We start from the raw sequence: 19,856 nt of genomic DNA on the forward strand, positions 1-19,856 counted from the left end.
ATCAAAAAACGAGGACACGGGTGGCAGAGCGCTTGCCTAGCATGTACAGGGCACTGGGTTCCATCCCCAGCACCACAGAAAAAGAAAGAAAAATAATCACCACCAAAGGCACTGTGACAGGCTGATTTGAAAAGAGCTCTGATATTGATGTGAAGTGAAGAGACAAAAAACAGTGCTTGTGTGACTGAGTGTAGCTCAGAGGTCGGGAACCTCTGGCAGACACAAGGCCCTGGGATCCACTTCCACCACCCCAATGCAAAGGAACAGTGAGCACGATATTCCATAATCCATGTAAAATTGGGAAACAATGCTGATAACTCTCTAAACACACTCAAGGTGAATAGAGAAATTTTCTTTCCTTTTAGTCGTACTGGGGCTTGGGCCCAGGGATGATCTACCACCACTGAGCTATATACTCCTAGCCCTTTTCATTTTTTATTTTGAGGCAGCGTCCCACCAAGTTGCCCAGGCTGAGCCAGATCCCCAGCCCATTTTAGTTTTTATTTTGAGATAGAGTTTCATTACGTTGCTTAGGGCCTCACTGGGTTGCTGAGGCTGGCTTTTGAACTTGCCATCTTCCTGCTTCGGCTCACAAGACACTGAGGTTTCAAGTGTGCACCCCTGAGCCCAGTCCTTCCCACTATTTTGAAACTGAAAATGATGGCACATACAAAACAAAACATAAAAAAAAAAAAAAAACCCTTGCAGTGATTATGAATAACATTTTCTTGAAATTGGGCACCATGAATCATGTCTGTAATCCCAGTGACTCAGGAGGCTGAGACAGGAGGATCACAAGTTCATGGCCACAATGAATTTAGAAAGACACCGTCTCGAAACAAAAAATAAAAAGAACTGGGGGTGTAGCTCAGTGGTAAAGTGCCCCGGGTTCAATCTCCTGTATATACACCCACATATGTATTCTTGAATGTGGACATATGATTCGGGTAAGGCAGCTTCTCTTTCTATGCCTTTTAGAGTCTGGGGGTTTGGAGATATGCAAATGTATTACCCATGCAAAACTGTCAATCACAAAACAACAACAAGCTTTAAAAAAGATTTGGTGGTTTGGAACTTGGTTCAAACCTTGACCCTAGAAAACTAAGACCTTGGCCCAATGCCTGAACATCTCAGATGCTTACTTTCTCTTTACAAAAAGGGAAGGACCTCTCTCTTTTCCAGAGCTGATCTGAGGATGATACAAATGGATTGTGCAAGTGTCTGCTGGTGTCAACGTTCACTACTATAGTTATCATTATTTCCTTAGTGACCTAGTGCTGTTTGCCTGTGGTGTACAAGTTTCCAGACTGGGAGGACGTATGGGTCAGGACACTGATGGGGCAGAGAGCTGAAGCTGCTCCATTCCTTTCTGAGTCCCCAGCTCAGGTTCTGAGTCATCTTTTCTGCCTTGAGCCTCTGGGCTGTCTCCCCTAGGGCTGACCTTTCCTGGTGACCTGGATGTGAGTAGAGGGCAGCAGGAAATACCATGGTGAGTTGCCAGGGACAGTGAAGGCCATTTCCTGGGCAGACTGTTTGAATAAATACCCCCAATGATCTTACCAGCTCCTTTGAAAGAATTTGGCAGGTGTGTCAGGCCAGAGTTCATTCCCCCTCACCCTCACCCCTGGTACTGTACCACTGAGTTACACCCCCAGCCCCCTTTTTTTAAAAATTATTTATTTATTTTTAAATTTTTTACAGACTGCACCTTGATTCACTGTAAACAAATGGGGTACATCATTTCGTCTCCATGGTTGTGCACGATGCAGACTCATACTATTTGTGCAATAATACATATACATAGGGCAATGATGTCTGTCTCATTGCACCATCTTTCATACCCCCCCTCCCTCTCACTTCCTTCTACACAATCGAAAGTTCCTCCATTCTTCTCTCACTCCCCACACCCACACCCCCATTATATATCATTCTCCACTTATCAGGGAAAACATTTGGCCTTTGGTTTTTTTGGGATTGGCTTATTTCACTTAGCATGATATTCTCCAGTTCCATCCATTTATTTGCAAATGCCATAATATTATTATTCTTTATGGCTGAATAATATTCATATATATATATATATATATATATATATATATATATATCACAGTTTCTTTATCCATTCATCTGTTGAAGGGCATCTAGGTTGGTTCCACAATCTAGCTATTGTGAACTGAGCTGCTATAAACATTGATGTGGCTGTGTTACTGGGTATAAACCAAGGAGTGAGATAATTGGGTCAAAAGGTGGGTCCATTCCAAGTTTTCTGAGGAATCTCCACACTGCTTTCCACAGTGGCTGTACCAATTTGCAACTCCATCAGCAATGTGAAAGTGTGCCTTTTTCCCCACATCCACACATCAACATCTATCATTGTTTGTGTTCTTGATAATAGCCATTCTAATTGGAGTAATTTGAAATCTTAGAGTTGTTTTAATTGGCATTTCTCTAATTACTAGAGATGTTGGACACTTTTTCATATATTTATTAATTGCCTGTATATCTTCTTTTGTAAAGTGTCTGTCCAGTTCTTTGGCCCATTTATTGATTGGGTTCTTTGTATTTTTGGTGTAAAGTTTTGTAAGTTCTTTATAAATTTTGGATTTAAGTGCTCTATCTGAAGTGTGTGTGGAAAAGATTTTCTCCCACTCTCCCCAGCCCTTTTTATTTTTATTTTATTTATTTACCTATTTATTTATTTACTTTTGGTAACTGGGATCAAACCCAGGGGCGCTTAACCACTGAGCTACGTCCCCAGGCCTTTTATATTTTTTATTTTAAGAGAGGGTCTCCCTAAGTTGCTTAGGACCTCACTAAGTTTCTGAGGCTGATTTTGAATTTGCAATCTTCCTGCCTCAGCCTCCCGAGCTGCTGGGATTACAGGTGTGCGCCACCACATCCAGCTTTAGACAGGGTCTCATTAAGTTGCCAGGCCGGTTTTGAACTTGAGATCCTCCTGATTCAGCCGCCCAAGTCAATGGGATTACAGGCATGTGCCACCATTCCAGGCCAGAGTATAGTTTTTACACTCTTCCTAGACCTGGGTTACCTGTTCCCTAAGTTCTTTGTCTGGATACCTCTTAGGAGACCCTCAGACTTGGGGCCTTGCTCCAGAAAGCCTTACCTGATGAGATCAATTCCTTTTTTAGTGTGTTTCCCTCATAACAGCACTGGTCATCCTGGATTCAAATTATGTGGATAAAAGAATCAAAATTAATGATTCTAATAAGGGGCAAAGGAACATCATGTGCCTTTTGATATCAGGCACTAAGAAGGACACAATATCACAGCCAGAAATGCATTATGGGAACCTTCTAGGCAACACCAGACAAATGCACAGTGAGGGATATTCTACAAATAGCTGGTGTGTACATTTCAGAAACGTCAGTGTCCTGAAGGACAAAGGAGAACCAAAGGGACATGACAACAAAATGCAACCTGTGATCCCTGGATGGGATCCTGAAGGGAAAAACCCAGCTGTTAAAGGACTTGATTGGACATGGATGAAACTGGAATATGGACTGTAGATTAGATAACAGCACTAGGTCAGGGTTACATTTCCTGAAGCTTCTGGCTGTACTATGGTTATGTAAGAGTGTCCCTGGTCTTAGTAAAGGGCAAAAGGCACACATTCTGTGTGCAACACATCCACAAGTGTTCAGAATATAATAACATGTCAGTGTGTATTTTCTCTCTTCCCACGTGTGTCAGATATACATGTAAATACGTATGGCACATATATAATCTGTGCATGCGTGTATTACATATGTATGCACATTATATATATTTGTGTTTCTCTGCATATATGACTCCACATAAATGTGTGTATAATACATATGTCCCTATATATGTGTGATTTATACACACCTATCTGCATGTATTGTGTCTGTATATAAATGTGCTTCTGTCCATATATATGTGTTTGCATGTATTACATATACTCATCTCTGTGTATGTATTAACATATCTCTACATATATGTATGTATGTTGTATATGTGTATTTCTGTATATACAAATGTGTGTTTGACTGGGCATGGTCATTTATATACACGTTGGAACACTACGTGGCCTTAAAAAGGCACAGGGAGCCAGGCGAGGCGGCACATACCTGTAATCACAGCTTCATGGCAGGAGCACATGTGAAAGGGAGAGGTCACAGGACAGAAAGAAAGCCAGGGGATGCAGGAGACAGGGGTTCTATAACTTGCTCTCATGTGAACTACCTGGGGTCCTGTAAGAACTATGTTAATCCTTTCTGAGGTCCTTGACCTATCCACCTTCCATAAGGCCCCGCCTCTTCAAGGTTCAGCTGTCTCAACATCATCACATCAGGGATGAAGTTTCCCACACTGAATCTCTGGAGGACGCACTCCAACCACATCCAAACCATAGCAGCGTGCCTTGCAACCCCAAATCCTTGCCTGATGGTGTTGGTGGTGGTGGCGGTGGGGTCTGTGAGGGTTAATTTGACATATCGGCCTGACTGGGCTAAGGGATGCCCAGATAGTTGGTATAATTTTATTTCTGGGTATGGAGGGTGTTTAGAGGGCCACATAGAACAAAAAGATGGAGAAAGGGTAAATTTATTCTCTCTCTCTCTTCTCTCTCTCTCTCTCTCTCTTTCTCTCTCTCTCTCTCTCTCTGTCATCTGGGACATTCATCTTCTCTTGTCCTCAGTCATTTTGGCTCCTTATTCTTAGGCCTTCCAAATTGGACTTATTTGGACAAATTGGAATTATACCACCTGCTTTCCTGACTTTGCAGTTTGCAGATGACTGATTGTAAGACTTCTTGGTCCCCAGAATTATATGGTACTTTGGTTTGGATGAGTGTTCCCCAAAGGTCCATAGATAAAGACCTGGCCCCCAGGGTTATGGTAATGGGAGTCCCTGTGGACCTTTAAGAGGTAGAACAGGGGACTGTGGGTGTAGCTCAGTGGTAGAGTACTTACCTGGCATGTGCAAGGTTCTGATTTCCAACTCCAGAACCCCCCAAAATAATAATAACAATAGTATTTATTATATCATGATTTCCGTGGTTCAAGAGTTTGTGAGTAGCTTATCTGAGTGCTTCTGGCTTGGGGTCTCATGTGGCTGCTGATGGATATCAGGTGAGACTGTGGTCATTCACAAGTTTCATTGGTGCTGGAGGACTACTTCCAATACTGTTCACTCACATGACTGGCAAGTTGTTGGTTGTCAGATGTAAACCTCAGTCTCCTCCCTGCATGGATAGCTCCAAAGGACTGCTTGAGTGTCCTCACAACATGGCGACTACCTCTCCCCAGAGAAAGTAATCCAAGAACAAAGTAGAAATCATAGGATATTTTCTGGCCTAACTTCAGAAGTCTCATGTCCCACTGGGTGCAGTGGTGCATGCCTATAGTTGTGGTGGCTCAGGAGGCTGAGGCAGGAGGATCACAAGTTCAAATCCAGCCTCAGCAACTTAGTGAGGCCCTAAACAGCTTAGCGAGACCCTGTCTCAAAATAAAACATAAAAAGGGCGAGGACCTGGCTCAGAGGTTGAGTGCCCTTGGGTTCAATCCCTGGTACCAAACCAAAAAAAAAAAAAAAAAATCACACCTCTCATCATTTCTGCAGTATCCTAGTGGTTATAATACACAAGGAATTCCATGAGGTTGCAAATATCAGGAAGTGATTATTAAAGGCAGGATAGCTTGTCTGCTAAGAATACAGCTCTCTGTCAGGCTGGTTTCAAATCTTACCTAAGTCTAGATAATTGTGTGGACTTGGATAAGTGTGCAACCTTTCTTTCATCTTCTTGTTATCTATAAAATAGAATAATCACAGTATCTGTTTCAAGTAGAGTTGTTTCTGGGATTAAATGAATATATAATCACTTAGAAACAATACCTGGAGGATATTAAGTGCAGAGTAGATGTTTGCTGCTCCTGCACAGACAGATCACCTTCTCTCCTCCTATCCTACCCACTAGAAGGCCCTACAACTAGAGGTGGAAAGACACTGTTCAAGAGACCACATCCTACCCCAGGCAGAAATCTCCCAAAGGCAGGAATTTGTCTCCATTCAGCTTCTCATAGACTGGCAACAAAAGCATCGCCTCCTCTGCTTTCTTTTCTGATGATAGATTCCAGTCCCCAGGACACATTTCTCATGCCATTTACTTCTACTAGAGTAGCTTGAGGTCAAGACTGGGGAGCAGGGCTGAGTGCAGTGGTGCACATCTGTGATTCCAGTAGCTTGGGTAGCTACAGGAAGATGGTGAGTTCAAAGCCAGGCTCAGCAACTTAGCGAGAGCCTGTTTTTAAATAAAATATAAAAAGGGCTGATGATGTGGTTCAGTGGTTAAGAGCCCCTGGATTCAATCCCAGATACAAAAAAAAAAAAAAAAAGAAAAAGAAAGAAAAAAAAAAAAAAAGAAAAGAAAGAAAGAAAGAAAAAGAAAAAAGAAAAAAAAAGACTGTGAGGTAGAGGACAGGGTCATCCCACCAACGCGGCCCCAGCACAGTGGCTGGCACACATTAGGTGCTTAAGGAACAATCAGTCAGGGTGATTGTGTCACGGCTGTGTCAGAGAGCACATTCCAAGCAGCAGATTTTAGGATAAAATCCGGGGCCAGCTCAGGCCCCAGGAGGACCAGAGTCTTTAATAAAGTTTACTCACAGCAGGTGCCTCCAATGGCCTTCTTCAAGTATGTTTTGTTCTCTCTAAAACACAGCACTGCAGTTCCTGAGAAGCAAATCAGAGAAGTCCATCAGGTTAGAAAATAACTGATCGTTTTCCTTGATGCAAGCTGGGAGAAGGAGACTGCAGTCTGAGAGGCCCTGGGATAGTTGTGCTCACACTCAGATGCTGGAAGTAGGGGTGGACAGGCCAGATGGTGGCCAGCTGAAACTACTCCTTGCTGGGGTTTTCCTCCCTGCCCTTCCCGTTTGTCTGTCACTGCTTCTGGGATCAGTCAGGCTGGCATGTGGCCCAGCCAGGCCAAGGGCAGCATGAGTGGTGGCCTGCACGTCAGCTCTGGAGTGTGCAGTTTCAGATTCCAGAGGCCAGGGCTGCTGGCTCCCAGCCATGCTGAGTCAACTCCATTCTTTTTCTTTCTTTCTTTCTTTTTTTTTTTTTTTTTTTTTTTTCTTTTTTCCTTCTGAGCAGTTCGACTAGTGGTTCTTCCTGGCAGGAGGATTTTCTGTGCCAGGCTAACCTTCCTGGCAGGGTAGAGGAGACTTGGTGGGGAATGGGTAGGTGACGCCTGTGCTTTTTTTGTTGAATGAAAGCTTAGCCTTGTGGCAAGAACAGGATCCAGTCCCACAGGCTTGCTTAGGTCTTCCTTCGTCCCTCCCTCAGGCTCAGAGTGTTGGGATCTCTCCTCCAGCCAGGGAACTCCAAATAGGGTCTGGGCTGAGTGTCCTCTTGGTTGAATGAATGAATGAAGAGAAAGGGTGGAAGGGAGGCCTTCCTTCCATGTGCCCTGGGTTCGTGCTTGAATATATGCAAAGCCCAGGACCCTGAAGGTCCTGATAGAGGAGGCTGGTCAACAGGAGGGGAGCAATACAGGCCCAATCCCTGCCACTAGGGCGCTGGCAATTGGGGTGTGGCGGGAGGTCTGGACAAAACGGACGTTAATGAATCTCGTAAATATGTCCACAATGACAAACCCTTGAGCGGGAAGGAGCGTGAGAGCTCTCCGACATCCCCGGGAGCGGGCAATCCCCGTCTGGGGTTGGCCCTGGAGATCACAGGAAACCTCCGAGGCGAGGAGGTTTGAGGGACCCCGGGCTCCCTGTCCACTCCGCGGAACTCAGGGCACCAGGGAGGGACCTCCGTGTCCTCTTCCCCAAATTCTGCCTTGGAGAGGGGTTCAGGAATGTGTGCTAGTCCCGGCTGATGCGAGCAACCTTTCCCTCACCGAACTGGGCGGGGCGGGATGGGGTCGTGGGGGAAGCGGCAGTCACGTCCCCCATGGTTCGCAGAGGAAGGCCAGCCGCTGCCAGGCGCGGGGCGAGGGGAGCCAGAGTTTTGCAGCCCAGGAAGCTTCCCACCCCCTATAACCACCACACACAGGACCCCACCCTTGGCCGCTCGCCCCGCCCCCAGCACTCCCCGCGCCCCGCCCCCGAGGCTCCCCCTCCCACTCCCGCACCCGGTTTATAAAAGAGGGCGTTGGGCGCTGCGGGGTCAAGTCGAGTCTAGCGGGCCTGAGGCCGAGGTCCGTTCCTTCCTGCTGCCTTCTGCACCCCAGCGAGTCTCCGCCAGGTTCCCCACGTCTCCAGCCCTAGCATTTCGAGCCACCGCGTCCCTGCACCAGTCCCTGCGTCCCCACATCCAGGCCGACCAAGAACATGCGCGGCGTTCCGACGGCAGGCGCAGCCCTAATGCTGTGCGCCGCCACCGCCGGGCTGCTGAGCGCTCAGGGCCGCCCCGCGCCGCCAGAGCCGCCTCGCTTCGCGTCCTGGGACGAGATGAACGTGCTGGCCCACGGGCTGCTGCAGCTCGGTCACGGGCTGCGAGAACACGTGGAGCGCACCCGTGGACAGCTGGGCGCGCTGGAGCAGCGCCTGGACGCCTGCGGGGCCGCTTGCCAGGGGTCTGAGGCGTCCTCCGAGCCCTCAAAAGCCCCGGAGAGCGTGGCTCCCGGCGGCGAGGCGGTCCCCGAGACCCTCCGTAGCTTGCAGGTACCGGTGCCAGCGCTAGCTCTTCACGCTCTTGTGACTCCCTTTCTGGACTGGAAGTGTGGGGGTGGGAAGGGAGAGCACAGCCAAGGTCTCTGGGCACCCTACCGGGGGCTCGAAGGACGGACATTTGGAAGGATGGCTGGGTGGATGAAAAGGGAGGTTGGAGATACAAGGATGGGTCCTCACCAAGATTTGCACCCCTCCCCAGACGCAGCTCAAGGCTCAGAACAGCCGGATCGAACAATTGTTCCAGAAGGTGGCCCAGCAACAGCGACACCTGGAGAAGCAACATCTGAGAATCCAGAATCTGCAGAGCCAGGTATCCTCGGCCTGGCCCTGGTGGCGGGAGAGATCACAAAGCTGGACCTGAAGGTCCCATCGTGGAGCCAGGCAGGTCAGGCAGCTGAGTCAACCCACCTGACACCCTCCCTCCTCCTGTCCTGTCCCAGGTTGGCCTCCTGAACCCCACACACCTTGGCAATGTAGTGACCAAGCCTGCCAAAAGAAAGAGGCTACCCAAGATGGCCCACCTTGGGCTGGAGCACAACACCACCCGCTTACACAGTGAGTGTCTGGTCCTTGTTGTCCTCTGGCAGTTGTTTCCCTGCCCCTTCCTTTGCCATTACTGTGCCCAGCCCCTTTGTCAGGTTCCCCTTAGTAAGAAGGAGAGGTTCTGGTCTTGGGTCCCAGCTCCTGAGAATGATGGCAGCACCTCCTTCCTCAGCTCCCACCCACCCAGTCAGGCCACTGCATCCCTTTTCCCAGCAAGCCAGAAGGCTTTTCCTGAAATCCTGCTGGCCACCACCTGGAACCAGGGTTGGAAGAGATACCATAAGGAACATCAGCTTCAGGGGTGTTGGAGACAGTAGTATGGCTCAGGAGACCATCCTGAAGGGTAGAACTTCAAGAGAGGGTGTGATAGATGAGAAGTACCAGGCAGGAGTTTCTGAGGTTTGGCACCCCTCAGAACTCTTGTGGAATGAATCTAGAAGGGGAAACCAAGGCAGACCCCCCCCACCCAGCAATTCCCAGGCCACAAACTGACTCTTGCATCTTACAAATCCAGGGCTCCTGGTCCCTCACGCCCCTTCTGTCACACACACACATACACACACAAAACAGGCTTTTCCTTCCATCACAAGCGTTAGGTCCTTTATTGTGTATGTCCCAAGTTCCCCCCATCTCAAATAGCAACACATGTGTGTGTCTGACATAGGCCCAGTTCCCACCCTAAGTTCACAGCCATGCTGTCACCCTGCCCAGCATCTGTGACTGTCTACAGCCAACTGGGTGAAAGTGTGGATCCTCCACTTCACTCCCTCCGCTAGTTGCTGGCTTCCAGCCCTGCAGTGTTGAGGGCTCCCTTGCTCCCCAGACTCCTTCGCTCTTCCCCCACACGGGGCTGGCATTTCAGCATGGTGAGGGTCCCAGAGAGCCCTCCCAAACCATCCTGTTAGCATGAGGGGTTTCTGAGGCCAGCAGGCACAGGTCCAGGCTGGGAGATGTGGTGGAAGAGAAGGGGGGTGTGCGGTGTGGGTTTAGGACTTCCAGACTCAGCCTGGCCAAGTCGGGGAAAGTTCAGAGCTTGGAGAGACAAACAGCTGGAGCTAATGGAGACCACATTGGTGGCTTGGCCTCATGCCTGTCCTGATTGGATGAGGGGAAAGTAGGGGAAAGGGGAGCTGCCTGAGGGGCCGGAAAGTGTCCTTCCGTCATCCTGGGCCTGCCCCTGCTGCTGCAGCGGTGTGGATGGTGTGGACACCGTCCTGGGTCTGCCCCTCCCCCTGGCGACCTTTCCTCTACTTTCCAGGCTGGGCTGGGTTGGGCTGGGGGCCGACCTTCCCCAGTCTCCATGGCTCAAGGCCATGTTCCTTCTCTCCCCTCTTCCTTCCTTCTTTTCTCCTCTATCCTGACCCCTCTTCCCCTAATAGCTGGGGCCCTAGGCAAAGCCTCTGTGTCCCTAAGCCTCATCCAGTTGTGATCGGTGTCCCCCTGGCACGAGCTGAGAGCCCTTTTGCTCAACTTGGCTGGGCAGCTGCCTCCCACCCCTTCCAACTCCTGCAATCATTCATTCACGAGTCCTTGTTGAATACCTGCTGCAGGCTAAGCGCAGGGTGGAGGCAGGTGCTATGGACAGAGCTGTTCCTTGTCCCTGGACGCACGGAGCCCCCACTCAGTTGGGGGAACGGGGCACCACCACCGGATGACCCCAGCATAGGGAGTGGGAAGGCCTCTGTGCTCATTTTGGGAGGTCTAGTCTGGTCTGGGGGAAGAGAAGGCATTCTTGTGGAAACGGCCCCACAGAGGGGACTGAGGGAAGAGAGCCCCAGGCAGAGGGACCAGCATGTGCAAAGTCCCTGTGATACAAGGAAGGTGGTGGGGAAGAGAAAAGAAGCCGATTTGGCCAGGAAGGGTAGAGGTGCAGCGTGGGAGGAAGGAGTATGGGTACAAAGGCTGCTCCTGAAGTGCCTTACAGATGACACTGGGAAGACCATAGGGAGCCATGGAAGAGTTTAGGCAGATGTAGGGAAGAGTCATGAAATCATGATTGCCCCTCCCATCATCATCCACTGCCCAGCCCTCAACGTGAGCTTGCCTCCTGAGACCTCAGGGGCTTCTATCCTGCTTCACCTCCTCCTCCTGTTTGCCCTCAGGACTGCCCCGGGACTGCCAGGAGCTCTTTGAAGAGGGTGAGAGACAAAGCGGACTGTTTCAGATCCAGCCTCAGGGGTCCCCACCTTTCCTGGTCAACTGCAAAATGACCTCAGGTAGGCTGTGCTAGCCTGCCAGGGAGCCCTCTTGCCATTCACGGGCCCTGGTGTCTTTCTCTAAAATGCACCCCTGTGTAGCTCAGTGTAGACATGAGCTCAGCATCCATAATACCTCGGGTTCCATCCCCAGCACCCGAAAAAAAAAAATAATGAAAACGAAGCTCTTTCCCCACTGCAGTCAACTGCAAGCTCAGAGTTAGGTTCCTGTGGTTACTGTCCCTCCCTAGCAGGGAACGGTAGTGCATGACTGTAATCCCAGCTACTTGAGAGGCTGAAGCAGAAGGATCACAAGTTTGAGACCAGCTTCAGCAACTCGGCAAGTCCCTGTCTCAAAATGGAAAGGTGTGGGGATGCACCTCACTGGAGTGTCCTGAGTTCAATCCTTAGTATCATCCAAAAAAAAAAAAAAAAAAAAAAAAGTTATAAACCCCGCTTTGCAGAGACCTGAGATCTGGCCTGAGTCCCCTGCCTGCTGGCTAGCCCACGGCAGTCATCCGTCTGCCTCACCTTCCTCCAGTTCTCCTGGGAGGAGTGAGGAGAATGTGACTCTCCTGGGTTTGGGGGTCTCAGGGTGGGTTGCCAGGGTCCCCTGTGAAAAGGGGCCTCCTGGTGACCTTGTGCCACTCTGGGCAGATGGAGGCTGGACAGTGATTCAGAGGCGCCAGGATGGCTCAGTGGACTTCAATCGGCCCTGGGAAGCCTACAAGACGGGCTTCGGGGACCCCCAAGGTGGGTGTTTCCAGCAGGGCCAGAGGCAGGGCAGGGAAGGAGGGTCCGCGGAGGTGGGTGCCCCTCACCAGGCAGCCTCTCCCACCCTAGGAGAGTTCTGGCTGGGGCTGGAGAAGATGCACAGCATCACAGGGGACCGTGGCAGCCGCCTCGCCGTGCAGCTGGAGGACTGGGATGGCAACGCAGAATCGCTGCAGTTCCCTGTCCACCTGGGTGGTGAGGACACAGCCTATAGCCTGCAGCTCACGGCGCCTGTGGCCAGCAAGCTGGGCGCCACCACCATCACTCCCAGTGGCCTCTCCCTGCCCTTCTCCACGTGGGACCAGGACCACGACCTTCGCAGGGACCTGAACTGCGCCAAGAGCCTCTCCGGTAAGCGGACCTTGCCCATACCCTGACCGGCCTTCTACCCCGACTCTCTCCTTATTTGCTGTGTGCTCCTGGGCTGCTTGCTGATTTCACTTCTGCAACCTCAGTTTCCCCATCTTTGAATGGTGCTCACTCGGTAGGATCGTTAGGAAAATCCAATGAGACGTTTTTGGGGTGGCTGGCATGAGGCAGAACCACCAAGGCAACCCTTGCCTTGTTCTTTTGAAATCAGAGACATAGTCTGGATTTTGTGAAGTAAAACGTGAGATTATCTTCTAATGGGTCAAGAAAATGATGAAATGTTGATCGCTTCATGTGGTTCGAGCTAACACAATGCAACGCATGCTGATCGTAGAAAGTAATAAATATTAGCCTTGTGCCAGGAACAACAAATAACTGGCTGTGGTCACAGACCCTGAAAGCAGATCTGCTGTGATCATGGGTAGGGGATGCCCAGGGCCCCTGAGATAGCTTTTGTCATGACCGTGGCTTCCTTGGAGCACTGTTTGACAATCACTGCCAGACTCTTCCCATTTCAAATGTGTAAAGTCCAAGGCCCAGTCTCACCCCCTACCCTATCCCTGTCTCCATGGAGACCCAAAGACTTGACCAAGTCCCCTCTGCTCTGTCTGCCTCAGGTGGCTGGTGGTTTGGCACCTGTGGCCACTCCAACCTCAATGGCCAGTACTTCCACTCCATCCCACGGCAACGGGAGCAGCGTAAGAAGGGAATCTTCTGGAAGACCTGGCGGGGCCGCTACTACCCACTGCAGGCTACCACTATGCTAATCCAGCCCACAGAGGCTGTAGCAGCCTCCTAGCCACCTTGCAAGGGCCTGGTCCCAGGCTCTAGAGGACAGTGACTTTGGCTCTGGCCCAAGGACATGGTACTCTCTGCCCAAGCAGGAGCTCTAAGCAGGGGCCATCTGGAGCTTCAAGAACAGAGAAGCAGCCCACGACTGGAGAGGCCCCTTCCTGAGTTGGGGGCCGCCCACGCTACCCTGAGATCAGAGCTATGGGGCGCACACAGACCCTGGAAAACTGGGATAGAGGGGCATTGAGTCCCAATTGTCGCCCACCTGAGGAGTTGGGGACTCAGAGGGACCACTTAGGGCTGGCCAGGCCAGCCCCTGATGGCAGACTCAGTCACATTGACTGGCAGGGGTCAGGGCTCCCCGGGGCCCTGGAAGTCCTCACGGTGCTGTTGTGTGCGGGTGCTGTGGCACGAGCTGGCACCGGTGATGGTGTCTGGGTGGAGTCCACGGAATTCTTGGAATAAAAGCAACATTAGTACATTTTGTTCTTCTTTGTCCTCCGGTTTGTTTTAAAAAGTGGACAGTTTCAAAGTCCACATAAACATGTTCGTAGGGTGGAGAACACGCTTTCAGGTTCCCTAAGGACGCACTGGTTATTCCTCCCACCTCCGACAAGCGAGTTCAGCTTCTTTCACTTATTACTTCATCATGTGGATCTCCCTCGTTTTTATCTTGAAAATTACAGAACAAAACCCTCATAGAGTTCAATCCCCCTGGAAGCAGGTAATAGAGAAAAGGAGAATCCCTTCCTGCTCATATTTAAGTATATGAATCATGATTAACCTTTTAATATCTTGCCAGTGGATAGAAATACAATGCATGACAACACGAACAAAAAATACAATGTGTGCTGCAAGTTTAACTTTATTTTTTCTAGTAGCCATGTTTTTAAAAAGTTAAAAGAGCTAGGCGTGGTGGTGTACGCCTGTAATGCGAGCTGCGCAGGAGGTTAAGGCAGGAGGACAGCAAGTTCAAACCCAGCCTCCAGCAACTTGGTGAGAACTATGTAACTTAGTGAGAACTTGCCAAAATGAAAAATAAAAAGAAGGGCTGGGGATGTGGCTCAGTGGTTAAGTATAGAGTTCAATCTCTATTACCAAAAAAAAATATATATATACACACACATATAAATATTTAGCGCACATATAATATATAATATACATATAAAATATATTAAAAAGAAGTCGTAGTATAAGTAGAGCATGGTGATGCATGCCTGTAACCCCAGTGACTGGAGTCTGAGACAGGAAGATTGCAGGTTCAAAGCTAGCTTTGGTAATTTAGTGAGACCCTGTCACAGAAAAAAAAAAAAAAAATAGTAAAGCATCCCTGGGTTCAATTACCAGTAAAACACACACACACACACACACACACATACACACACACACACGACATTTCAGAAATTCTTATTTGGAGTTGGGAATGTGACTCAGTGGTAGAGCCCAAGTTTAGCCTATGTGAAACTCTTGGTTTGATCCCAGTGCCATTAAGAGAAGGGGAAAAAAAAGTAAAAAATATTTTGTTGAATCCATTCTATTCAAAATGTTACTATTTTGACATGTAATAAAAATTGCAATCATTATTGAGATATTTGAATTTTTGTGTGTGTGTGCTAAGTCACGGGAAACTGGTGGATGTTTTACACTTTGGGCACATCTCAGTTTGGGCTGACCATGTTTCAATAGCTAAGTAGTCATTGGCCATGGCTGGTGGCTGCCATATTGGATAGCACAGTTGTCATGTAAACACTAATATAGGATTTATGGTCAATTATTCACATATCTACTGATTACCTATTCTGGAATTTACTTTGAGTTTTCCTTAAATTTACTTTTCATTTTTTTGGATAATACAAATTCAATCAATATTTATTGTGCAACTACTACAAGCCAAACCCTATGACAAGTATCTGTGATATTCTAGTGAACAGAAAGATCTCCACCCTCCCTGAGTTGCCCTTTACAGCCCCTCCCATTACAGGTAGGGTGACCTAGAACTGATGGTCCAAACTGGGATACTTTTGAGAGTGAAACTGTTGCTGTTAATAATTAATCCGGGCAAGAGATGTCAAACAGCTTACTCCCAGACATATCAGAACTTACCAACCCAGTTTTTAAGAACGTAAACATATCTCTACCAGTGGGAAATCATCTGCCACATATAGGTTAGTAAAACTAAGGTTGATGACAATAAAACATGCCCACGCCTTAAAATTCTAGCTTGCAGGCTCGGGTGTGGCTTAGTGGGAGACTGCCTGCTGTGCATTCCCCAGGCCCTGGGTTTCATCTCCAGCACCCCCCAAACAAGCAAACAAAAAAAACCCCTAAACTCTGAAAAGAACCACAAATAAGTACTGTGAGCTCTTGTTAATGACACGTATGCTGACATTTTAGAGGTGAAATGGATCCATGCCTTCAATTTTCCTTTAAATGTGCCAAAAATAGGATGAGGAGGACTGGGACTGTAGAACACTCAGTGCCCTGGGTTCCATCCCCAACACCAGGAGAAAAAGAAAAAAAGATGACAGAAGGGTGGGTGATAGGTGGGTAGCGGACCAAGCAAAAAGTTAATGATGGATCTGGGTGGTGGGGGGGTACAGATAGTCTTTGTAAAATTCTTCCCATTTTCCTGAATGTTTGAATTTTTTCATAATAAAATGGGGGGAGGATTCTTAATCAGACCCTGTTGCTCTCTGCTTTTTTTTTTTTTTTTTTTGTACTGGGGATTGAACCCCAGGACACTTTACCACACCCCCAGCCCTTTTTAATTTTTGAGACAGAGCCTCACTAGATTGCCTAGGTGGACCTGAAAACCTGTGATCCTCCTGCCCCAATTTTCCAAGTAGTTGGGCTGACAGGCATGAACTACTGAGCTGGGATCCCTATTGTCTTCTCTTTTTTTGGAGGGGGGTTGGCGGTACTGGGGATTGAACTTAGGGGCACTCAACCACTGAGCCACAGAGCCATGTTCCCAGCCCTAGTTTGTATTTTATTTAGAGACAGGTCTCACTGAGTTGCTAAGCACCTTGCTTTTTGCTGAGGCTGGCTTTGAACTCACCATCCTCCTGCCTCAGCCTCCCAAGCCACTGGGATTGTAGGTGTGTGCCACCGTGCCCGGCTGCTCCTTATTGCCTTCTGGAAAGCTCCAAGCTGTTCAAAGGGAGAGGAAGGGCTGGGGACGTGCGGAGGGGCAGCGCAGCGGCAGTGTGCTGGCCCAGCGTGTGCAAGGCTTCGGGTTATCCTCCCCAGGATGAGGGAGAGGCGGGTAGAGAGGGGGAATGACAGGAATGACTGGGAATTTAAAAGGCTGAACTTTCCCAATAGGTAGTTCCAAAGTAGGTCACCCATATCCCCTCAAACTTGGAGAAGCTTGTAATAATGGGGTGACGCATCTCCAGGACATATATTTAGTGAAAAAAATCCGCTTATGTCCTGAGTCCAGATGCTGTTTTAAGAGGAGAATCTATCTTTGCCAGGCTGCTCCTCCAAATAGGCCTTCTAAGTATTCCTTGAGAAGGTGCTGGGGGCTTCCTGCACTAAAGGAATCCCTCTGAAAGTTTCTTCTCCCGTGACTCTTCCCAGCAGGTGCTAGGGGCACAGTAGCTTCTCTGGGGTCCTGGCTGAGTCAGTCACTGAACCTGTCCTCTTAATGTAATCAAGGCATTCAGTAAACATGAAATTGTTGAAGTCGGCTGAACATGGCACGCTATTTTACAATAAACTCCTTTTGGTAAATAGAAGTACACTCTAAAATAATGATAAAGAGTATAATAAATGCATAAGCCAGTAACAATCACTTACTATCAAGTATTACATACTATACATAATTGTATGTGCTACGCTTTTATATGACTCACAGCACATGCAGTAGGTTTGTTTCTGCCAACATCACCACAAATGGAGAATACATTGCTGTATGACGTTAGGATGGCTATGAGGTCAACAAGTAATAGAAATTTTTCAGCTCACATATTATCTTTTTTTTTTTTTTTTTTTTTTTTTTTTTGACAGGGAGCCAGCCTTGAATTCCTGAACTCAAGCAATCCTTCTGCATCAGCCTCTCAAGTAGCTGGGACTCCAGGCACACAACACCTGGTTCACTAGCTCCACTATGATTTCATGGGATCACAGCCATAGTTCACAGTTCACTCCGGCCATACGGTGGAAAGGTCACTGTGTGGCACATAACTGCATCTTTATTACTGTGAGCTATGCTAGAGGGGTAGAAGTAGCTTTTTGAGTCGGTTTTCTTTTCTGTGAGGATGGGATGGAACCCAGGACCTTCTGCATGCTAAGCACAAGATCTACCACAGAGCTCCACCTCTAGCCCTGAGAGGGTCTCTACAGGGGAGCCAGGAGGCATACCAGGAGGAGGGTGAGGAAGTAAGGGCACAGGTGGCACTAGCTGGCTGCGGTGTGGGCAGGAAGTGGGGTGGTGAACAGGGGTAGGAAGCGGGTAGGGGCTGGAATATGCAAGTCTTCAAAACCACTGCCCAGGACAGTGCGGACAAGGCCAGGAGGGTCCTTTCTGGTTTGGTTTCCAGTCTCATCTTTGCTCATCTCATCCCGTGGGGTCACTTCTCTAACCATCATGGCCTCCTGGCTGTTTGGACCCTTGGAGGTCTCTGTCACTTGCTATTCCATTAGCCTGAAATGCTGTTCTCCCCACCTTCTCTCCCTCTGCTGGGATTTGAAAGTTCGTGTTGGAAGCATAATTCCCAAAGTCATGTGCTAATGGTGTTTGACAGGGGCCGTGGGAAGGGGGTTGTGAGGGTGGAGCGCCCATGACGGCATTTCGTGGCTTCATAAGAAGAGGTCTAGACCCCAGTGAGGAAGCTTCCTGTTGTACCATTCAATGCTCTCCACCATGCTATGCAGCAAGAAGGCTCACGCCACAGGCCACGCTCTTGGATTTGCGTAAGCCAAATAAACCTCTACTCTACATAAATTATCCCGTCTTGGGTATTTTGTTATAGAAACCCTCCCCTCTGGTCCATCTCTCCTCTTTCAGGACACCATTTCTTCTGGGATGCCTACCCTGACTCCCTCTCTACCTAACCCAGGTTATTCCTCTTGCATCAGTTAGCGGATTTTGAAATTATGTTTCTTCCTTCCTTCTTGTTGACTCCCTCCAGTAAAACACCAAGTCTGTGAGGGCAGGAACTTTGTCTTGTTCACTGCTGCATCCCCAGCACCTGGTAGGTACCGTGCTTACTGGAGGAAGGACTACAAGTTTTAAAATGGGAAACATGACCTAACTTGTGTTTTAAAAACTCCCTCCAATTGTTGTAGGAAGAACAGACTGTGCCGGGTGAGGGGAGAGGAGGGACAACAGAAGATGCACTCCAGGAAGTGATGATGAAGCCATGATTGGGTGATGACAGTGGAGGGGCGAGAGATGGTCAGAACCAGAGGAAATTTAAGAAGGAGGAAAAGGGATGGAGGCACAAGAGCGGATATAGGGAAAGGGGTCAAATTTGTGTCTGGGATGCTTGGTGGACTTTGTAGGAATGAGATTCAAATATCAATAATAAGAATTGTTATAAGGGCTGGAGTTGTAGCTCAGTGGTACAGCACTTGCTTAGCAAGTGGGTTTGATCCTCAGGACCACAAAAAATAAAAAATGCAGGTATTTTTAAAAAATGTTATAATAGTTATCATGCTTAGATTATTCATCATTGAACAAACATTTACTCAGCACAGAGGATAAAGCAATGATGGACAGAATAATTCTGTTGACTGGAGACAGAAACTAAATGGATCAATGGATCAAGAAAGCAATACAGCTGGGCTTGGTGGAGCACGCCTGTAATTCCAGCAGCTCCGGAGGCTGAGACAGGAGGATCGTGAGTTCAAGGTCAGCCTTAGCAACAGGGAGGGGCTAAGCAACTCAGTGAGACCCCGTCTCTAAATAAAATATAAAATAGGGCTGGGGATGTGGCTCAATGGTTGAGTACCGCTGAGTTTAATTCCTGGAAAAAAAAAAAAAAAAAAAAAAAAAAAAAAATTGATACATACCTTATAGTAGTAACACTGCAATGTAAACTTGAGGTGGAATTAGATTTTAGGTGCTATAACAATGCACACTAAATAAACTATGGAAGGTAATGGATAGGTAAATTTGCTTAACTGTGGTAATAGTTTCACTATATATTTGCGTATCCAAACAGAATTTTTGTACATCTTAAATATAAAAAATAGAAATATATACATATTTTAATATTAGGTAGTGATAAGTCCTGCAGGGGGAAAAATAAAACAGTTTAAGGGGGCAGAGAGGGAGAGGAAATTATGTTGTAAAGCGCCCGGTACCCAGCAAGGATTTATTATTTATTTCCTCATTGTGGTGCTCGGGATGGAACCCAGGGCCTTGCACATGCCACGCAAGCGCTCTACCACCCCGTCCCTAAATAAATTTGCTTAACTAAGATTTAGTGGCAGGACGGTTGGTTCAGTATGAACGGAATGATCTACATATTCTCAAAAGATTCCATGAGGCCCTCATCGTTTGCAGAGGAGG

The 19,856-nt window shown here is 48.2% G+C and overlaps 1 protein-coding gene across 1 annotated transcript; it reads left to right on the forward strand.

Moving 5' to 3' along the window:
* Positions 1-8,140: 8,140 nt before the first annotated feature.
* ANGPTL4 (angiopoietin like 4) lies at positions 8,141-13,820 on the forward strand. Its single transcript, XM_079115370.1, has 7 exons — positions 8,141-8,654; positions 8,863-8,973; positions 9,104-9,218; positions 11,309-11,422; positions 12,059-12,154; positions 12,245-12,526; positions 13,162-13,820. Exons 1-7 carry the CDS (start codon positions 8,322-8,324, stop codon positions 13,341-13,343), a joined length of 1,233 nt encoding a protein of 410 aa, XP_078971496.1. The 5' UTR covers positions 8,141-8,321; the 3' UTR covers positions 13,344-13,820.
* The last annotated feature ends 6,036 nt before the right edge of the window (positions 13,821-19,856 follow it).

This window comes from Sciurus vulgaris (genome assembly GCF_902686455.1).
Source record: "Sciurus vulgaris genome assembly, chromosome: 16".
Lineage (NCBI taxonomy): Eukaryota > Metazoa > Chordata > Mammalia > Rodentia > Sciuridae > Sciurus > Sciurus vulgaris.